Below are 21,846 nucleotides of genomic sequence, written 5' to 3'. Positions count from 1 at the left end.
TGATTACCCATTCTGGGTGCTCACCATGGAATACTGAGCAGCAGTTGGAAGCTATCGATTAAAGATACGTATAGCAAAAATGGGTGAAAGAAACAGAATGAGACAGGGCACACAGATTCATTTACAAAAGATAAAAATACATACAGATGAAACAATAGCACATGTAAAACACATAAAACAAAAATACATATTAACACATTAGAGTTCACAGAGTAACACATTGGGAGGAGAGGAGTAAAAGTGGGATGAAGGGATGAAGGTTAATGGGGAAAAAATGTTTTTGAACATTAGAGGACTTGTATTACATGACTCCAAGACTTACACAGCTACAGTAATCAAGACGTATGGCGTTACCATCAAGATGGACAAATAGATCAATGGAACAGGATAGAGTCTACATATTAAGGCCAATTATAAATAAATCACATGTATACCTTCCACAGAGTTTTTACAAAGGTATAAAAGCAATTCAGTGGAGAAGGGAAGAATTGAACACTCACACAGAAAGCGAATTTGGATCCATAACTCCAAGCCTAGGGAAAACTAGCTGAAAAATGATCATAGACCTAAATGCAAAACCAAAAACTAAAAAACACAAGAGAAAACATCACAAAACATAACAAAAATCTTTGTGACATTAGGTTAGGCAAAGATTTCTTAGCAGCAACACCAAAATACTAATCCATAGAAGCAACAGTTGATAAATTGGATTTTATTAAAATTAAGGGCATTTATTTGCTCTTTGAAAGACCGAGTGAAACACAAAGAAAAAAAAAGCTGGCAAACTATATCTTTCATGAAGTGCTCACATCCAGAATAAAGAACTGTCAAAACCCAGGAAGAACACAAACAACTCAAAAAGGGGGGGGGGGGGCAGGAAATTTGAAGGCAAATCATCAGATTTACCAATGACAAATAAACACCAGAACAAGTGCTCAATATCATTAGCCATTAAGGAAACTCAAAGGAAAACTACAGTCAGATAACCAGTTAGAATGACTGAAGTGAAAGAGACTGACCATAACAAATATTGGTGCTCCTGTGAGGTGTGTAGGGAACCTGGAACTCTCAGACACCGCTGGTGGGGACATGAAATGGTGCAGCCACTTTGGGAAACAGCCTGGCAGTTTCCTTACAGGTTATACATACTCGGGGCAGCCTGGGTGGCTCAGAGGTTTAGCGCCTGCCTTCGGCCCAGGGCGCGATCCTGGAGTCCTGGGATCGAGTCCTGCGTCGGGCTCCCGGCATGGAGCCTGCTTCTCTCTCTCTCTCTCTCTCTCTCTGTCTATGTCTTTCATGGATAAATAAGTAAAATCTTTTAAAAAAAAAAAAAGTTATACATACTTGGGGCAGCCTGGGTGGCTCAGCAGTTTAGCGCAGCCTTTGGCCCAGGGCCTGCCTGATCCTGGAGTCCTGGGATCCAGTCGGCGTCGGGCTCCCTGCATGGAGCCTGCTTCTCCCTCTGCCTGTGTGTCTGCCTCTCTCTCTCTCTCTCTTTGTCTCTCATGAATAAATAAAATCTTTAAAAAAAAACAAGTTAAACATACGGTCTGCCCCATGACCTAGCCATTCCACTCCTAGACATTTACCCAAGAAAAAGGAAAGCATCTAAATGGACTTGGACGGGAAGGTGCACAGCAGCTTTATGTGTAATAGTGAAAAACTGCAAACAACCCAAAATGTCCATCAACAAGTGAACAGATCAACAAATTGTGGTATATCGATACAATGTAACACTACAGAATAAATCTTACTTAGCCCTAGAAAGGAAGAAACTATTGATACATGCAACCACAGGGGCGAACCTCAAAGTAATTATGTTGAGTCCTAAGTAGCCAGACAAAGAGCATACATTGCACGGTTTGCATTTACATAAAATCCTAGGAAATGCAACCTAACGCATGGTGACCGGAAGGAGAGGAAGGGTCGCCAGGGAGGGAAGGGAACGTGCAGGGACGCGGGACGCGGGGTGTGTAAGAGCTTGCACGAGAGCTCACAACTGCCAAAGGCATCAAACTGTGCACTTTAGTTAGGTCACCACGTGAACCTGGTGCTTTTAAAAAAGAAAGAGGTAATGTCGCGTCCGGGGGGACACGGCCCCGTGAGCGGCAGAGCGCAGATCAGACGCAGAAGTCCGCGCCCCGGGGCCGCCCCCCGGCCCCCGAGCTCCCGGGAAACGGAGCCCGGAAGAAAGTGCTGGAAGGGGCAGAGGCCGAGGTAGCGATTGCCCGCCCTCCCCGCGGCCCGGCCCCGCCCTCCCCGCGGCCCCGCCCCGCCCCCGCGGCCCCGCCCCGCCCCGCCCTCCCCTCGGCCCGGCCCCGCCCCCTCGGCCCGGCCCCGCCCCGCCCTCCCCGCGGCCCCGCCCCGCCCCCTCGCGGCCCCGCCCCGCCCTCCCCGCGGCCCCGCCCCGCCCCCTCGCGGCCCCGCCCCCCTCGGCCCGGCCCCGCCCCCTCGGCCCGGCCCCGCCCCGCCCTCCCCGCGGCCCTGCCGCCCGCCGCCACCTGCCGCTCGGCCGCGTCCGCACCTGCGCCCGGTCCGCACCTGCGCCGCGCCCGCCATGGTGAGGGGTCGGGGCGCGCGGGGTCCGGGGGAGGAAGGGCGGACCGCGGGCCGGATCGCGGGGCCGGATCGCGGGGCCGGACCGCGGGGGCCCGTCCCTGCGAGCCCCTCGCCCGCCCCCGGGCTCCGGGAGCCGTTTCCCCGCCCCGCTGCCACCCGCGCCCCCGGCGGTGGCCCAGCGCGAGCTGAGCCCGGGAGAGCGGCGGTGGCGCGGCCGGGTGACAGCGAGCCACAGCCCGGCCCGGCCCTGCTCCCGCCCGTGTCCCGGGGCGCCCCGCTGCTGCACGCGGGGCGTGGTTTTGGGTGGGGGTGGAGAGGCAGCTGGTGAGCCCGCAGACACACACCCCCACCCCCCCACCGCCGAGGCCGGTTCTCTTGCACGGTGAGGGGAGGGCGCGTCTGTGTGTCTGAGTGTGAGTAGCGGGGTGGTCGGTTCTGTGCTCCTCTGCCCTCCGGGCCCGCCCTCCGTGCACCCGGGCCTCAGAGCCTGCCCCCGTGCCTCGCTTGAGGCCTGTGTCCAGCCAGGGGGGCCTGATTGCACGGGGTCAGCGCTCCTGCAGGCTGGGTGTCCCCCAGGAGGGCCCTGGCCCTCTGCTCGGGCCCTACTTCAACACCCTTACCCTCGGGGAGGTGAAGGGGAGCCCTGGCAGGGGAGGAGAGGAGCCTCTAGACCCAGGACGGCTCTTCTAAACAGCCTGTCTCTGTCCCGAAGCCTCAGGAGCAGTCAGGACTGCGGTGACAGCTGAGAAGGCACTTGGAAAGCTGTGGCTTGGAGGGACAGCCAGAGGCCAGTTGTGTGGTGCACAGAGGCCCCAAAGATGCAGGGCAGGGTGGGTAATCAGTAACCCGAGCGAGTGCACACTCCCCCAGATGGCCTGGGCCAGGCCTGACCTGTGATTTACTAAGCAAACACTGCCCCTTCCCCCACTTGGATTCCAGCTCTCAGAGGGGCTGGGCATGTCCGCCCCAGGCTGTGAAACTTGGGGGATCCTGGAGGACTCTCAAGGGCAAGGGGTGCCTCCTAGGAGCTCACCGGTACCCACCTACTTCTTTCTGGGCCAGAGAACTAATAAGCAGTGGGTTCTGATGCCTGGGCTGACATCATTCATCAGGTTGCCTGGATACACTGACCAGGCTTATCAGCCACTGAGAAAGGGCCAGCTCTGGAATGGAGCAGGGGTTGGGCACAGGATGCAGATCTCACAGAGCCAAGCTCAAGCCAGATCAGTCAGGAGAAAACAAGTGTTTTCAGGAGGGAGGGAAAGATTGACTTAGAGGAGGCTGCAATGCTTTCCAGTTGGACCCCAGGCCTGCAAGGCCTATCAAGCCAGCCGGCCCCAGGGAGTCTCCTTTAACGGATGCAGATGGCACCCCCTTAGTAACAGGGGAATTTACTGAAGTGTCCCATTGGCTCCTCTTGCTGATCTGAAAGTGGAAGTTCTGGGTCCCTTCTGGCTCTGGAGCCCAGGGAGGTGAGTGCCCCAGGGCCACCTCACTGGAGAATGGCAGATCTGGGGCCTGAACCAGTCCTGCCAACTCCCCCCAGGGCTGCTTGTGAAGCTAAATTAACCTCCCTCCCATCCTCCACCCCACTTAGTGGCTCGCTTTCCCTCAGCGCTCTGGAGTTTCTGTTTCAGCAGTTTCAGTGCTGGGATCCCTGATGCAGTGCCTAGGTCTGGATCCACCCCCCCAGGAACAGAACCGGCCTTTGCCTCCTTCTGTGCCTGAGGGTTCCACTCTTGGCCCGTACCCTGCAGGTCTGGGCTGCCTCGAGGGCACTTTGCACACACAGTAGGTCAACAGGCTGAGGCACTAGGTTTGCCAGTCGCCCTCGGCCAGGTTAACTTCCACTTTGGGTCTGAGCTCTGGCTCAGGCTCCCCAGGCTGACGGAGTAGAAGAGAAGGTGGGGATCTGGAACCCCTAGGCCTGGCAGCTAGTACTGAGGCTGCATGGGGGCATGATGAACACCCACTGGGAGGTAGTTCCAGGGAGTGTCAGAGGTGGTGTGGCCAAGAATCAGCTGGAAGGTGTGGTCAGTGCTGGCTCCTTTCCCTGGGGGGCCTGGGATGCAGACTCAGACCCGCTTTGAGAATGATGCCTGTGCTCACGGGCTGAGGGGGATGTGCGTGTGTGTTTGTGTGGGGGGAACCGTGCTCTTTTTCCCTTTCCAGGCCTAGATTCCTTGAGTAGAAGGGTGGCCATGGGGGTGAACTGGATACAGTCCACAGCAGGAAAAGGAGGCTTAGACCGTCGTGGGTACTCTTTCTGAAAAGTTGGGTAGTAACACATTTGCATCTGGGCTTGGTTTTGCTTTTACTCTCATTATCATAAGAAACCTATGGGGCGGGGCTCTGTCAGGCTTTGGGAGCAGGGGTTGGGGGGTTGCTGAGCCCCAGTGACTTACATCACACCTCAGGATTTTCTGACCTCTGAGCAAAGTGTCAAAACCTAAGAACCTATCAGTATGTGAGCCAGGGCCCCACCTCCAGGGCCGGGTGCCACCGTCAACAACTCCCTGTGGTTGCTTTAGGCTGTGCCCCCCCAGAGCACCCGCGGAGGTTGCCTGAATGCCCCTCGTGACCAGGGCCCTCCCCTGGGTCCTGTAGAAAGAAGGCCCGTGGGCCTCTGTTGCCTCTCCTAGGCTGGCAAAGCGCACAGGCTAAGTGCTGAGGAGAGGGACCAGCTGCTGCCAAACCTGAGGGCTGTGGGGTGGAACGAGGTGGAGGGCCGAGACGCCATCTTCAAGCAGTTCCATTTCAAAGACTTCAATCGGGTATGTCAGCGGATGGGACAGTGTCTGAGACTGGGGCGGATGGGGTTCTCTCCCTCAAAGCCCTGCTACCCAAACTACCCTAGTCAGGTTGACTTCGAGTGTCACCCCTGGGGAGTGGGGAGCTGGGACCTGGGTTCTCCATATACCTGGAACTCTTAGAAACGATCCTCAGAGGAGATGGGTCAAGTAGGATACAGAGGTACATTTTAGCAGATAACCAAGAACTGGCCAAGACTCAACACCTCTGCGGTGTTTCCACCGTAAGGCAGGGTCCTAGAACAAGACGTTCCTCCTACTGAAGGGCCACCTTGAGCTGCAGTGCAGAACCAGCCATGGGTTGCTAGGGGGTGACTGAAGCTGGCCAGTCCGGCTCCCGCACCTAGGCCCTGCACCACCGGCCTCCCTCTCAGAGTGCTAACCTGCGTCTCACTTCACCACCGCAGGCTTTTGGCTTCATGACGAGGGTGGCCCTGCAGGCTGAGAAACTGGACCACCATCCTGAATGGTTTAACGTGTACAACAAGGTGAGCGGTGCGTGCCTGCCGTGGCCGGCCCGGCTGAGTTCTGAGGGCCCTTCCTAGGGCTTCCCTCAGCGCCTCCCAACCAAAGTTTGCCTGTCTGCCCCTCCTGGTCCTTTGGGCTCTTTCCTAGAATCATCAGGAACACCCCTGCCAAACGGTCAGGCTCACTACAAATTAAAGAATTGCACGTGGAAACACTGAGAGGACTCGCGGGCGGGGTAGACAATAAGTAGACGATAAGAAGGCGGAGCCCACAGAAGGCAAGGCTGTGGGGAGGGGCCACGGTCCCTGCTGATAGCTCCCAATGGGTTAGATCCTCCTGGAGGTGCGGGGGAATGAAGAAGTAGGAACCTGAGCTAAGAATGAAAAAGTAGGAACCACGCTCCACAAGCAGACAGGACTGACTGCGGCGAATGCGTGCGGCCATTCAACAGCCACCACGTGCCAAGACGGGAGGGTTTGCACTGCTGCTAGTGACTCTTGGGAGGAGCCCCCAGGGGAGAGAGGGGTGCCAGGGCCCGTATCTCTGGTTTGATTCCAGGTCCACATCACCCTGAGCACCCACGAGTGTGCCGGCCTTTCGGAACGGGACATAAACCTGGCCAGCTTCATCGAACAAGTAGCGGTGTCCATGACCTAGGCCCCTGCCTTCCTCTCTGAACGCTTCAGGGGAAGGGGGTGACTGAACTGGGAACCCAGGGAGGGAATCGGGGAGCCCTGAGATGTCGCTGCAGCCAGAACTGCCGAGTGGACCCTGCTGTGGAAGGAGATGCCAGCGCCAGCACCGACCTTTCTTCCCCACACCCCTCTTCATCCCCAGCGCTCTGTCACACGCTCGCTCAGCACCATCTTCCCTTGCTGCAAGACTTCCCGGCACAGTAACGGTCTCCTTGCCAGGCCGTGTCCTGCTCCCTAACACATTTCCCAGGAAGCGGTGTCTGAGATGCACACTGTCTTATCTTAGAAACCAGAACCTAAAGTCAACCCCTTTGTGTGTGACAGAAACACCTGTGCTTTTATGCCTCAAATAAAACTGTTTCACTTGGCCTCAGGCTCTAGAACCTTCTTTTCCACAGGTCAGTCCAAATTGGAGTCAACAGGCATTTAAAGCCCTTACTCCGTGGGAGGCACTGTTTGAGGCACTGGAGGGGAAAGTGGGACCTGACCACCCTGTCTTCATGGAGTTCATGGTCATGTAGGGGAATTATGCAGGACGCGGTTAACCACCACTAGGCAGGATGAATGACGTCGATGCTAGAGGCAAGGGTAAGAAATGAGCTAAGGGAACATGAAGTGATTGACAGGGGTGTCTGGAGGCTTCAGTGACTTGTGCCTTGAAGATCAGAATGGGATTCTTGAGGCAGGGATGGCTGAAGGGGCGCCATGAATAAAAGTAAAGGACATCTGTATTTATGTGTGGCGGTCTGAGGCTGCATTATGCCCTTCCTGGTCCACAACTTCTAATCCTGATAGCTTCTTACGGTTTTTTAGAGACTTAGCCAGAGTCTCCAGGTTTGCTTGCCCTTACTGTGTAAGGGAGAGGACAAAAATCCTAGCTTAGGAGGTGACGGGTTAGTTACCATCTGAGCAGTTAAAGAGCAGATTCCTACAGATCAGTCCTCCAACCTAGGATAGACGACTCCACCTCCAGGATAGACTGTTCCCACTAATATGCTTTAACTGGGAGGAGTGGGGGGCAGAGAGCACAGTCTCCTCTCTCTCCAGTGCATGCCACATGGGTGGCATTCTGCATATGCCATTATGCAAGATTTGGTTGAAGCCCGTCTCCCGATGGCTTCTCATCTATGATCCCCTAACCTGAAGCTGCCTGCATTCTAAGCTGACTTGCAAATGCCAGGATCTCTTGAAGCAGACATTTAGCAACATCACAACCTAGTCACCCTGAATGAGTTGGTCCTACAACAAGGGCCAGAAAAGAGGCAGAGGTTGGTGTCTGAGAAACAAGCATACGGTTGGTAAGAGGTACCAGCAGGATCTAAGGATTAACAACACCTATGTCAACGGCAGGTTCTCAGAAAACTTACTATCAAAACCAGGGAGATTCGGATGGTGATCTCCCTCCCACTGCTCCACTTCTGACTTCACTTTTCCTAAGTGAGCTTGGTTCTGATGACTGCGGATTAGGGGACAGAAGCCACCAGACATGCAATTATGGAGCACGTGTTAGGTCACCTTCCTGCCTCTGCTTACCCTGGATCAGGGGTTGAGAGACACCAACCTAGAGGATGCTACAGTTCTATGAAGGACTTTTCTGTGGGCCAAAGACACAAGCAATACTTTTTCAGAAATGTTTGTTCTACAATTCATGCAAATAACTGAAGCTATAGAGAAGATGTTATGGGGAGATTGTGGAAAAAAAAAAAAAAGCCCAAGGCAAAGGATGGCAATTAAGACTCCAACTGGGAGGCACCTGGGTGGCTTAGTCGGTTAAGCATCTGCTTACAGTTCAGATCATGATCCCGGGGTCCTGGGATCGAGTCCTGCATTGGGCTCCCTGCTTCTCCCTCTCCCTTTGCCTGCCACTCCCCCGCTTGTGCTCACAGCTGCACTCTGTCAAATAAATAAAATCTTAAAAAAAAAAAAAAAAACATAATAAAAAGACTCCAACTCAAGAAAAGGCTCTCAAACAGCTGACTTTTGCTCACCCCAGCTGTAGTTGGTAGCTGTCAAGTCAGGCCTCTGTCAATACTTCTGCCATTGCTGGGTCTGGCTACAGGTGACTCATTGCTACCAAGAACCCACAGAGGAGGCAAGAGGGTTCAAGGCTGTAAGTAGCAGGAATAAGCATCCAAACACCAATTCTTGGATGGGGGGACCAGGCCTCCTAACCAAGCATATCCTGGCTTCATCCTCTAGCATTAACCCCAAAGCAAGTAGGTGCTCAGGAAATTCGAGTCATATAGCAGAAAACTAGCAGAGATGACATCCCTTGGTTCTGGCAAAGTCCACAAATGGGTTGAAAAGCTGGGTTACCTGAGTGACAGCCTCCGGGACCTTTGGAAAGACTTCTTACTTGGAATGGAACAAGATGCCCAGAAGTTTCATGTGCAGAGAGATTTGGAGGGTTCCACTGGCTCCCACACCAGATGCAGGCTTGAAGCCAGTGCCCGGCTGGCTAGAGCCCACCCAGGAGGGTTCAATCCATCACTAAGGTATATGCAGAAGCAGATGGCGAAGAGGGAAGACAACACAAGGCAGGGCCCATGCCCTGGGGAACCAAAGCCCTCCTCCAAGCAGGTATGCCCACCGCCCCTGGTGACACCCCTGTGAAGGTGCCCTAATATCCGTGGCCGCACACAACCATTTCACCACGAGGGGGCGCTCTCCCACCAGCGGCCACCGCCCCACCTGGGACCTCCCACCTGCCCCCAAATAAGCAAACGAATCCAGCCAGCTCGTCAGTTAAGATTTCAGTCGTTTAATTACTGAATTGCTTTTTTAAGATATTATTGCTGCAATTAGGAAGGGAGCACTGAGCTGGGAAGAAGGAGGTTAAATACAGAAAAGATTTAAAAGAGGCAAGTACCATTTCCAAGTATAAAACTGGTAATATTAAAAGTGACAAGGCAGTACAGTCACAACTACTTACTCAACATAGAAACCAGACAGTACAGCTTCTGCAGAGGCCAATGCGACATCTGCTAGCATATGACCTCGTGGAGACATTCGGCCTGCCTCTGCCAGACTAGGTGTTCCTATGCACAGATACACATAGAGTGGAAAGCCCACAAGTGTTGAGTCAAACTAAGGCTTGTGATCAAAGTGGCTACAGTAGGTCCCTTTGAAAAACACCACTGTCCCCGGGGCCAGCAGTGCTGTCACAGCAGAGGAAGGGTCTGCAGACACTGGAAGCAACAGCACGTTCTAGGGGGCACCTGCTTCTCCATTTTAGCAGCCAGCAAGCCACAGTGGGGCCTGCTGGGTGGTTCTGGATCCCTGGTCTTCCTCCAACACCATCAATGTGCCGGAGACCCAAGGGCATTCACACACGGCTCTGGCCACAGCTCCTCTCTCGGGAGGTGCCCACCAGTTGAATGACTGGAAGGAGCATAGCTCCCGTGTCCAAAGGATCTTAGACACACACACACACACTCACACACACACACACACACACACACCCACCCCTTCCTGGAACCGACCACCCCAGGAGGCACACACACACACACACACACACACACACACACATCAGCCCTGCAGTGACCCGGCCAGCGACTCACAGTTATTGTGGAGGAAGTACAGTGCTAAAGACCACTTCAGACAAACCCACTAGGGAGCCTGGGGGAGTCTGGTCATCTCGGCCCTCCCGGCAGCATCCCCAGTGAGGGAGGCCAGAGGCCAGCAGTCTGAAGAGGTTGAATGGTTCAGGAGTCCCTGAGAAGGGGAATGGAACACAGGAGATTTTCTCCTGACTTACCCTAAAGGCCTCCCCCACCCAAAGAAAAATCTCCAGACAGCCCCATTTCCCCTGGGGCCTGGGTCAGGAGGAGCCCAGCACTGCTCACTGCTGAGGGAAAAGGCACACAGTATGTCATCTTCAGGGGAAGACAGTGGCTCCACCTAGATCAAGGCCCCTGAACAGGGGCAAAGAGGGGAGGGAGTGGGTGCAGGGATTGGTCCGTCCCTGCACCACCCTGAGCAACTAGTCTGATGGAGGAATCCCAGGCCCAGGCCCCACTGACAGTTGCCATCGTGCTTTCCTATTCCAAAGTTTGTCTCATGCTAGCCGGGGCTGAGAACTGCCCAGTACCTGAGGGTAAACTGCCACAGTACCTTTGGGAGCTGAACATACGGAAAGAGGCAGGAGGGACGCACGAATGGGGAGAGAAGGTTCCTGGCCTGGAAGGCTCTCTCACACCCTCCTCGCACCCACCTCAGGTAAGTCAAGGCAACTTGTGAAGGTGCTCTGAGCGGTTCCTTCAAGCAGACCTATTCTCATGCATGATGGCTCATGGCAGTGCGGGAGCGGAGGACCACTCCGGGGTGGAGACATCTATTTGAATGTGACACTCAGAGAACTTTAGTAAAGGCTCTGGTTTCTGGTCAGCAGCAGCCTAGGACAGGGCCCTGGTGTGCTCTAAACACGGCCGACACAGAGCGGGACCAGGGCCCAAAGGTCCTGCGCTCTCTGGAAACCACGTTCCCTTCCTGATCCAGGGGAACAGCACACCAATGTGAGGACAATTTCGCACACAAATCTCCAAAGACGGTGGCAACCAAATATCCAAGGGGGAACCACAAAAGAGGGCCGCACCAAAGCCTGCCTTAAGACACCGAGCACATACATATACTTGGCCATTCCAATCCTGCAAAACAGGAACAGCGGCCTATCCATCCGTGTCTCAGAAAGAGAAACTGAGTTGCACTAAACATGACTCTATGAGACAACTCACCTACTCAGAGAGGAGGCTGAGGAGGCCTTGTGCTTAGAGGGTACCTAACTCCCACCCTGTTACAAGGACGCTTCCTGTCCAATCAGCTTCACCAATCTGCCTGAGAGAAGAAAGAAAACCTTCTTTAGCACAAAAACGATACTCCAGCCTCCCTAAGGACTCAGGACAGGTCACAGCTGCCACACAAAGATTAAGTCAAGTTGAAAGCGAGAAGGTTAGAAAAGGAAATGGCTAAAACAATTCCTAGGGTAACATCTGGGAACAGGGAAAAATAATTAGGTATTGGACTCCTTCGGGGTCTCCATATTAAAAAACCACAAAGGATGAGAGGAGGAACAAGAATCCTGAGGATCAAGCCGTCTCATGGTCTGTCTCGTCGTGCTCTACGGAGCAAGACCAAATGCTGAACCTGTGTGTGGCCTGTTCCACACCCCGGGAACCTCTGCAGGCCAGGAGCCCCTCAGGGTCACAGTGTATCCAGGCTCAGCGGGGTTTCGGAGAACCATTCATCTGGCTGCTTGGAGTCACAGTGTCCGTGCTGAAGAGGCTGTCCAAGAAGACCGAGGACAATTCTGCGACCAGGTTCCTGTCAACTGTCGTCTGGGCCATGCCATAGATCGCACCCTACAAATCCAGTGAGAGGTCGTTACTGGCGGTGACGGGTACCGGGGCAGACATGAAGCTGTGGCTCCCATCTCCCCCTTCACACCGTCTCCATCTTCTGTGTCCCTCCCCTCCCAAGCTCCATGCCCACCCCAGGCAGTTCTTCACAAGTAAGTGCCAGTCTGCCTTTCTGCCCAAAGGAACTGGCCTATGTCAAAGATTCCAGAGAAAACAGGCTTATTGTCCTTCCTGTGTCATAATTTTCTTCTCAATAAGGCACGACCACACCTGCCTTTGTATAGCACTTTCAAGTTACCAGGTGCTTTTCTATACAGCACACCTCACTCAAGACCAAACAGCTTGGGAGTGGGTGAGGCAGAGGTCATCTGCTCAAAGGAAGAAGGTTTGTGGAGATGGGACAGAGGCAGGAACAGACTAGAGGCCACTTGGTTCTTCCAAACCCCCCATGGCACCTAAACTTCCACAAGAAAAATATTTGAAGTGTCCCTACCATTCCTGTGGTCTTTGCTTTCGGATTCTTCATGATTTGAGTGACCGACTCCCGGATGTCCTTTAAGAACTGTATGGCTACTCGCTTCCGGGTGTGCACCAGCGTGATGCAGAAATGAATACTATGGGCAAAGAGACAGACAGGTGAACCTCGGGGAAGAAAACAAAGTTCTAAAAGAAAGCAGCCCTCCCACACTGGAGTTTAGCACTCACTTCTTTGTGTTATCTGTGACAAGCGTTCCCAATCCTGGGAATCAGGGCTCTCAAATACATGGGCTGTCAAGCATGGGCTGGCACGAGGGCTTAGGCCTCAGCATGAGCAAGAACATCCTGACAGGAGGAACACAGCTGCCTGTTCTGTCCCGCTCCCCCCTCCCAAGACTGCCAATGGCTATGCCTTCAGCCACATGACCACCAAGGAGATGCTTCCCTTGTATTTCCTTGTAGACGATAAACCCTTAAGGGTGTAGGGCCAGAGGGGTTTTGAAGGACTCCAAGGCAAGGCAGCAGCTCTCCCTCCCCCGGAGGGATGCTGGGGTACAGAAGGACGGTGAAGGGCAGCCTCATTAGCTTAGTGGTTTAGCGCCGCCTTCGGCCCAGGGTGTGATCCTGGAGACCGGGGATCGAGTCCCATGTCAGGCTCCCTGCATGGAACCTGCTTCTCCCTCTGCCTGTCTCTCTCTCTCTCTAATAAATAAATAAAATCTTAAAAAAAAAAAAAAAAAAAAAAAAAAAAAGGACTGTGAAGAGGAAGCAGCAGAGTCCAGATGGGCCTGGCAACGGCGCCACAAGTGAAACACTGGACAGTGGACAGACCTCTGCCATCCGGTGAGGTGTTTCTTTACAGGCATCATGGAAAATTAATTACAAAATATTATAGAAGAGAGCAGTGGGCCTGAACAGTGAGAGGCCCTATGGAAAGTTCTGGACTAAGTATGATTCAGGGAACGAGTCCATGTGCAAGAGCAATCGGATGGTGGTGTACAAGGTGGGGCAGGGAAGAGGGCGGGGGCAGGGCCAGAGGGTAGCCATAGAGCCATAAAGCTAACCGTTTCCTTCTGACACTAAGGAATTCTGAGGGGGGGGGGGGCGGCGGCGAGAGGAAATGGCACCTCACCAGCAGTCTCTAGGCTGCAGGTCAGCCTGCTACCCAAGCGCTCGGGCGGGAAGTCCTGGGGCCCAGGAAGGATAGGAGGCTCCTCTCGCTTACCTGGGCGGGAACTGCAGCTGGTTCAAGTTCCACCCCTTAGCCGTCATCAGGTTGAACAGTCGGTAGATGTCAAAGTCTCGGGAGCCCAGAGCAATTACTGACAACTGAGGATTCCCAAAAACAAAGATGCCTTTGATAGTTTCCAGTCTTAAACAAAAAAAGACAGAAAGGAAATTCAGCCACGGATGCTGCTCAGGTCATCATCTCTTTAATCATGCAATGTCTCTCCTATGACACTACCTCATCTTTTAAGGGCTTCAGCTCGTTCACCTTTTAAAACCAGGTGGTGAGACGGAGATCAGTGGTTCCTAGTTCCTAAACATGACAGATGTTCAAAGGCCCAGACCCCATTGAGCTCCAATGAGACACAATCACCAGCTCGTACCCTGTCTGCCCAGCTCCCAAATTATGATATGCCCCACGGGCATCTGAGGCATAAAAGATGCATTTTAGAAAAAATCCTGGCAAAATAACCCCTCCATTGCTGCAATTTAAAAAGTCGTATGTGTAATCTCTAAAGCAAGAAATGGTAGAGCAGTTCTCAACAGATGGGTGGATCAGCTGGGTAAATGCAGGCTTTTTTTGAATGACATATGCCTACTAGTCGCTTTCATTTGCCCTCCAGATTCTGAAAAAGCCTCCCCAGTCCAGGTGAGCCACAGAGACAGGCAGGGGACACATGAACAGGTGGGTCAGACAAACGTACAGCCTCATTCTAGCCTCATCTCAACCCTGCATTTCCCCCCTCACCCTCCCCGTTCCCTCTGCCTCATCTCCGGTGCTTTTACACCAGAGACTCTCCGAGGGTGGGCCCTAGACCAGCAGCTTCAGAATCGACTGGGTGCTTCCCAGAAGTGCAAGTCCCCACATTCCCATTCCAGATGAACTGAATGAGAATTCTAAGAGTGGGGCCCAGCAACCTGGGTCGTAACAGGTCCTCCAGATGCTTAGAAGACATGCTCGAGTTTGAGAAACGCTGTCTTAAGCATTAAACTGCACATTGTATCAGCATCTGGTAAGAGCTACCAGTTGTAAAGACATCCTTTGGACACGATGGCCTACAGATGAAGCCTAGATCTGACCCTCCAGGGCACAGCAGAGCAAGGAAGCTTCTCCTCCCAGGCCACTACCACATACCACACGCCTAAGCTGCTGTCCTAAGCCCTTGGTCCCTAGGGGATGGGGAGTGGGCTGGGCATAGGGGTGCTTGGCCAGGCGACGGCTCAAGCCCAGGAGCAGACAAAGCCAAAGACGAGGCCGAACCAGTCCTCCACACATACTCTGACTTGAGGAAGCGAGTAGTTTTGATGATCTGTTTGGTGGCTTCAACATAGCCGCTCTCACCGAAGTGCATCAAGGCAGCCCAACAGGCCGCGCTAATGCCTCCGGGCCGTGAGCCCGCGATGGTCGGGGAAGCGTAGATGCCGCCCTGCCAGTCAGTCGCCACGAAGAACTGATGGCTCCTGTACTTCTTGTCACTGTATAACAGCACGGAAGAGCCTTTGGGGGCGTAGCCATACTGAGGGGGAGAAGCACACAGGTGAGAGCACAGTTCTGCAGGGCGGGCCTGCCCCACACTCCTCATGCAAACTCCTCCTTGTGCCCATTTCTCACTGCTTCCCACTCACGCGGAGAATTCAAACTCAGAATGTTAAGTGTGGAGGGAACTGAAGGAATGGGGTTTAAACTCTCTCTCTGAGGGATGAGGTGTCTGAGGCCCCCCTCACCCAGCACATGGTTTCTCTTATGTAAAACATGACTCCAGGGTGGTACGTCAGGATGGAAGCAAAGATAAATTTCCACTGGAAATCAGGAAAAGGATGGAATTCACATCACTTGGAGCAATTAAAATAATGATCTCACTCCCTTCCTAACTCTTTTGCTTAGTATTGTACTTCCTTTTTAAGAACATCATGGCGTTCAGAATCTACAAGCTACTGAATTAAGCTTAAAAATAACCTACGTGCTTGGTTTCCTTATAGAAATGTGCCCTCCTAATGAACTCTCGCTGCTGCAAACATGGAACTAACTTTACCCCCTGACCCACACCAGGAGAGGTGTAGGAAGGACGAGGGCACAGGGGTTGCCCAGGTACCATGGTAAAATCAGATCAGATCCTGATGGAAGATTTGCGTGCATCACTTAGTCTGAAAAACAGGTCTCCAACCATACTTGAGATTAAAACAAGCTCTGCATAATCAGAACAAAGCACACATTCCTCAGGCTGCTACTCCTTCTCCCACAGCTGTGTGTAGTTTCAAAGAGTTCCTGACCAACCTAGACTCTCTTCAGGTCCACCAGGGGTGGTGGCATCGGAACATTCCTGAGCACAAAGTTCTGCCCCTTTTCCAAAGGACTCCTCCCTTGGCTAGCTCCTGTCACATGGGGCAGGAGCCCCCATAGCGTGGAAGCCACAGCACTAGCATACGTCCTCTTAGGAATTCCACTATTAACTTCACTACTCATTCCCCCCACCCTAAAGAATCTCAAAGCTTCAGGGAACATTTTTCTACGGGCCACTGTACTAGCATGTCCCAGCTACATACAGTCAATGGATACGGAAAGCCATATGCCACAAAAATAACAAGTCCCTTTTCAATATTACCTGTCACCTATAACACCATACTTTGTCCCCTGAACTAGCTACGCTGATGAGAGCAAAGAGCCAGATTTTTTTTCTTTTCTATTTATTTATTTATTTACTTACTTATGATAGACATAGAGAGAGAGAGAGAGAGAGGCAGAGACACAGGAGGAGGGAGAAGCAGGCTCCATGCCGGAAGCCCGACGTGGGACTCGATCCCAGGACTCCAGGATCGCGCCCTGGGCAAAAGGCAGGCGCCAAACCGCTGAGCCACCCAGGGATCCCCCAAAGAGCCAGATTTAATTTTACATTTTGGGCAGAATTTAATGCTTGAATTTATCTTGTTGATAGTAGTCTAAATAATCAACTGCCCACTTTGATTAACATTTGGTCCCTTCCCTGTCTCACCTTGTGGGTATCAGCTGAAATGCTGGTCACACCTTTCACCCGGAAATCAAATGGTTGCTCCAGTGGGTATCCTGCTTTCTCCATAAAGACGATGAGGAAGCCCCCCAGACAAGCATCTACATGAAGAGGTATTTTATATCGGACAGCCAGCTAGTTCCAAAAAACAAAGACCACAAGAGAATTTTATTTATAGCCACATAACAAAAACTTTGCAAGACACAGGTGGAAAAATGTACTGTAACCACAAGGCCACTGTATACTACATCTTTCATATTTAAAAAAAATGGCTAGTTTTGGCATTCCTCATAAGCTCATCTTCCAAATGTATTTAAGTTTCAAAATAGTTCATATGAAATGTAGTATTTTATATTTAAATACCCAGGACCTCAAGTTCCCTATAAAATGGAGCCGGAAACAGCAAGCCTCTGATGTAGGGGTGGGGAGGGTCCTGCCTTAATAACTGTGGGTGACGAGGAGAGCGCGCAATGGGGGCAGCACTGCTGGCTACCACCCTCTGGTAGGTCGGCTTCTCCATGCGGCTCAAGAAATGTCAATAGGCTTTCAGAATATCCAGTTTCCACAGCTGTCTTCCTCGTGCTGCCCCTCCCCCCAGCTAGGAACTTCCTGAGGCCCCAAATAGAGCTGTCAGGCTTCCTATGGGGATCAGGAAATTTGTGCACAAATCTAAACTCAAACTCGCTTCTTCTTGCTGAGTACCACACCATTAGATTCCATTTTTAAATCTCAACTTGACTGCCTAGCAACCCATTTCTCTGGCGTACCTTGGCCACTTCAGGGACGGGATCTATGACACCATGAGGAAACTGGGGGGTAGAACAGACAAGCATGGCCGTGTTCCTGGAGATGGCTCTCCTCATTGCCTAGGGGTTTAAAGTTGAAAGGAAAACAAGAAGCCACGTCAGAATTACTCTTCGTGCTGCTGCCAAGAGCACCCCAGACTACCATCTTAGGGTTTGCACTCCTGTAGCACTATCTCCACCTCTCCAACCCGGGAGAAGACCACCAGCACCAGCACCAGCACCACCACCACGGTGGCAGGACGCAAACACGGCCAGAGGGCGTCTATCTGGGGAAAACAGTCTGAGGCCACAACACAGCAAATCATGGTGGGAGGAAAAAGAGCATTGGGCTAAGAGGCTGAGGAGTCTGTGCAAGTCCCAGCCCCACTTACTAGTGTAGAAACTTGGGGCAGACTACTGAACTCCCCCCAGACTGCTTCCTCACCTGTGTACTGCCAAACTACTGATGGCTTCTACAGCCTTCCTGGGCTGTCCTAAGACTCAGATGCCGTTCTTCCAGCAAGTTCTCCACACAGGCACAATATAAAAAATAATGACTAACGGACTTCTATTCAGTCTTAGAAAAGAAAGCTTGCCATTTGTGAGGATGTGGATGAATCTGGAGGATTCAGTGAAGTAAGCCAGGCACAGAGTGACAAATGCTGCATGTTCTCACACATACGGCAGCTACGACAGCCAAACTGAGAGCAGAGAGTAGAATGGCAGTTGCTGGGGGCTGAAGATGAGGGGCACCAAGTTTCAGTGATGCCTGACAGGAAGTTCTGCCCCGCTCATGGATGGCCGTGTGACCAAGCCTAACAATACAGCACTGTGTGCCTGAAATCAGCTAGAGGTCAAGAGAGTAGTCTTACATATTCTAGCCCAGAAAAAAAGAAAAAAAGAAAGAAGATGGTAACTATTTGAGAAGATGGAATGCATGCTCAATAGCATGACTGTGGTGATGAGTCTGCAATGCATACACATATCAGAACATCAAGATGGCACCTTAGATATATACAGTTTTGTTTTCTTTTTGTCAATTTGTCAATTAATATGTCAATAAAGATGGCAGGCAGAAATAACGCTAGTGCTAATAAACTGGGTAGCTTAGTTCTGAAAAAATACAATTACTATTATTTCAGCATTGAAATTCAGATATTGTTTTGGGCCAATGAAAACCATAGGGAGAGCCCTGGGGCAAGTCAGTCCATGCTCATTTTACAGAGAGGAGAAAGAGATGTTGCTGAAGCAAAACCCAGGTGTGCAAAGTCCCAAGTCAGGGACTGAATCATCCTGCTATCACAGTTCATGAATTTAGGAAAACACAGAGCCGTACTCAATCACCACTGGTGGCAGCTTGTCGGCTCTGGTGCCTACAGTCAAAGGCCTTTGGGGTCTGTCTGTGTGTGACGCTGGAAAAAGCCAGTCAGCCAGGTGCATCCCTGCTCCTCACAGTCCACAGCACAGAGAGGCCCTTCAGGGCAACTCACCCGAACATCCACCTCCATCATTTTGTTCAGTGGAACCCGTATAATCTTCATCCCGAAATAATTGGCTGCTTTGTCAAATGCAGCATGGGCACTCTGGGGGGCCACACTAAATGACAGAGAAGAGGAGGAAAAGGACATTCAGATAAAAAATAGGATTCAAGAGACAGTCTAGTTAGCAGCTCATTTAAACCGTGAGCAGTAAACTTCTAATTATTTTTCCTCACATTTTTACAAGTGTTTATATTGTTTTACTTTTCTCTTTAAAAACAAACAAGAAGCCAACTGCTTTTATGTAGAAATCTTCCCCCTATGATTTAGGAAATCCAAAGCATAAATTAGGGCTGACATGTAGAACACTAGGGACTGGGAATTGGGATCAGATCAGCATCAGGCAGAGCCTTATCATGCTGGCCATCCAAAGCCAGGGAGACGTTGGGAGCACGAGGTCTCACACGACACATGGCCAAGCAGGAACCTAAGACTGCTTATATCACGTCAGTGGTTCCTTCCATCTTGGAAAGCCCACAAGCCTGTGAGAAACTGTAATTCCCATTGTTCCTACACACTTGGAAGCAGCACTTCAAATAACACTGAAATGGGGGTGCCCGGTTGGCTCAGTCAGTAGAAAATGCAACTCTCTTTTGTGAGTTCAAGCCCTACACCTGGGCATAGAGATTACTTAGAAAAAAAAAAAAACAGCACTAAAAAGGAGACAGAGTCATTGTTAAGTATTTGCTTTCAGACTTCTCTCAATTATTGCACTCTCAAAATCAATGTTCCCTTTAAGGAAGGAAAGACTCTATCACTAAGCACCAAGCACTAGGATTTTTGTATGGAGAAAGATGGTAGCCTGACTTTTTCTCTTAGGCTAATTATGAAGCCCAGCATGAGATGACATGCAACCCTCAGTTACTGATACCTGTGGGCAAACAGTAATCCAGAGGATATAGTATAAATACTCTGGGCAAAGAAAGGGCCCAGAGAAAAAAATGCAGCCAAATATCAAAGTTATATCCACAGGGTGGCATGACAGATAAATCTCAAAAGGATTTTAAAAAAATTTTCCTCCCAGAAAATAGCCCTCAGGTTCAAATTTTCTTATTAGGGAGCACTCTGAGGCAGCCTATTTTATTTAAGTAACTTTCACTGAACTTAAAGCAATGAGAGAGTTTTCTGCAGGCTCTAGATTATTTATAATAAACTCCACAGAATTCAAAGATGTAGTCCTGTTACTCTGTCACTTTTAGAAAAAGGATCTCATTCTTGCTTTCAGTACATACCACATATAAACTTGGGGGTTGGGAAAGGGCATGACCTTTAAAATTAACTGGCTGATCCACTGAGGATTCTGTGGAATGTGAAGGGATAAGGGTTGAGCGCACAGGACAGGATGAATGAGCCAGAGGAAGAGGGAAGAAAGACATAGTAGAAAACAGATGGTCAGGTTGTTTCCAACCGCAGTCCTCCAAACACATAAACCCGAAAGCCACACATACGTACATTTCTGGAGTTTTGATCCCATTCTCAAAAGCCAGGTCCCGGTAAGCTTTGCAGGCCATCAGTATGCTTTCTGTCCCCCCAGAGGTCACCTGTAAGAAAGAAGAGACGCCATTCATGGAGTGGAGTGAGGAGCAGCTATCAGCATGCATGTCCCACCTTCATCTTGGTGATGTCTGATGCAGCAGCAGATAAGGTCTAGGATGCCCTCTGAAGAGCAGACACTGCTGTGTCTTCCGGAAGGAAATGTGGCTTTATCGGCTAAGCCCAATCTTGGTTCGGAAGAGTAAAAACTACAAAATAAGACTGAGCAGAATCATAACACCATATGGAAAAATGCACCATCTCCCCAGATGTCAGCAGTGCATGGTCGGTTTACACTTCTGCTACTCGTCCGGTTGCAGGTAGGATAGAACATTTTACACCACCCAACAGCATCAGGATTACAGACTTTGATTTAAATTTCCAATGCTCACTGCAGAATGAAATTGCAAAGTCACAATTCTAGTAAACTACACGATAGCTCAGAAGACCAAGAAGAGAACATTCCAAAGTGAACTGTGGTTTTGACAAGTTTGAATGAGAAAAGCAGAAGCCTCTACTTAGAAGTCTGTTACCTTACTTAACTGAAATCAAAACAAAAATCCTAGCATTTTTAAATGGAGTAAAATGTCTTCCTAAAGCTAGGCCTAGCCCCTGTTATAGGTGAATTTCTTTATCAGGGTTGAAACCTAAATACCCAAAGGTCATTTCACATGCCTGACTTCCTTCACTGGACTACAAACCCATGAAGGTGGGGACCAATCCGTTCATGACAATATTCCAAGCATTAGCCTAAAGGCTGACACCTAACAGAACCTCAGCTAACATTTCTCAAAGCCTGATTTGACTCTCCGTAAACCATGACCAACACAGGCACATCATACCCATTGGGCTACCTTTTGATGACATCTAAGAATGAATCCTTTTAGGGGCACCTGGGTGGCTCAGTCGGTTAAGCAACCAACTTGACCTCAGCTCAGGTCATGATCTCAGGGTTGTGAGATTGAGCCTGCATTGGGCACTGAGCTTAGCATGAGTCTCCTTGAGATTGTCTCTCTCAAGTGAAAAAATAAATCTTAAAAAAAAAAAAAAAAAGAAAAGAAAGAAGACATCATTTCAGAACAAACCAAAAAAGCCACAGCACTGAGCTAGGTAGCCATTTTCTGAGATTTCTCATCTCCGAAGATTCATGTAAGTTTAGATAACATTCTCATTGTACAGGTGAGAAAACTGAGCCCCTAAGAAGACTAAAATAATTCACCCAATGCCATCCCTTAGCATCTGTTGATAAAAAGCAAAACTCTCTACATTTGTGTATTTAGTGGAGCTTAACATGAGATGGAATGAGAGAGGGGGATTTCTGGAATTTCCTATGATACCCACATAGAGGACAAACACCATTGGCTACAAAATCCCAGAGGTCAGGAGTTACATGGA

At 50.9% G+C, this 21,846-nt stretch overlaps 2 protein-coding genes across 4 annotated transcripts in view; one reads left to right on the top strand and one right to left on the bottom strand.

Moving 5' to 3' along the window:
* The first annotated feature begins 2,470 nt into the window (after window positions 1-2,470).
* PCBD1 (pterin-4 alpha-carbinolamine dehydratase 1) lies at window positions 2,471-6,900 on the top strand. Of its 2 annotated transcripts, none has more exons than XM_077894879.1 (4): window positions 2,471-2,560; window positions 5,202-5,333; window positions 5,777-5,857; window positions 6,396-6,900. In XM_077894879.1, the coding sequence occupies exons 1-4, from the start codon at window positions 2,558-2,560 to the stop codon at window positions 6,492-6,494; spliced, it is 315 nt and encodes a 104-aa protein (XP_077751005.1). In that variant the 5' UTR covers window positions 2,471-2,557; the 3' UTR covers window positions 6,495-6,900. The 2 variants fall into 2 exon arrangements, with proteins under 2 accessions (XP_077751005.1, XP_077751004.1); XM_077894878.1 differs by lacking the exon at window positions 2,471-2,560 and adding an exon at window positions 3,266-3,389.
* A 2,373-nt stretch (window positions 6,901-9,273) lies between these two features.
* Window positions 9,274-21,846, bottom strand: part of SGPL1 (sphingosine-1-phosphate lyase 1) — a 52,184-nt gene continuing 39,611 nt past the window's right edge. For both annotated transcript variants that reach the window (XM_077894877.1, XM_077894876.1), the window contains 8 exons: window positions 20,371-20,459; window positions 18,871-18,976; window positions 17,363-17,461; window positions 16,581-16,730; window positions 14,869-15,107; window positions 13,589-13,735; window positions 12,380-12,500; window positions 9,274-11,889 (listed from right to left, as the gene is read on the bottom strand). In XM_077894877.1, coding sequence (XP_077751003.1) covers window positions 11,749-11,889; window positions 12,380-12,500; window positions 13,589-13,735; window positions 14,869-15,107; window positions 16,581-16,730; window positions 17,363-17,461; window positions 18,871-18,976; window positions 20,371-20,459 — 1,092 coding nt within the window. In that variant the 3' untranslated portion in view covers window positions 9,274-11,748. The remainder of the gene's footprint in view (window positions 11,890-12,379; window positions 12,501-13,588; window positions 13,736-14,868; window positions 15,108-16,580; window positions 16,731-17,362; window positions 17,462-18,870; window positions 18,977-20,370; window positions 20,460-21,846) is intronic.

This window comes from Canis aureus, chromosome 4 (genome assembly GCF_053574225.1).
Source record: "Canis aureus isolate CA01 chromosome 4, VMU_Caureus_v.1.0, whole genome shotgun sequence".
In the NCBI taxonomy this organism is placed as follows: Eukaryota; Metazoa; Chordata; class Mammalia; order Carnivora; family Canidae; genus Canis; species Canis aureus.
Note: the sequence above shows the minus strand (reverse complement) of the source record. Positions and strands in the feature narration are given on the sequence as shown.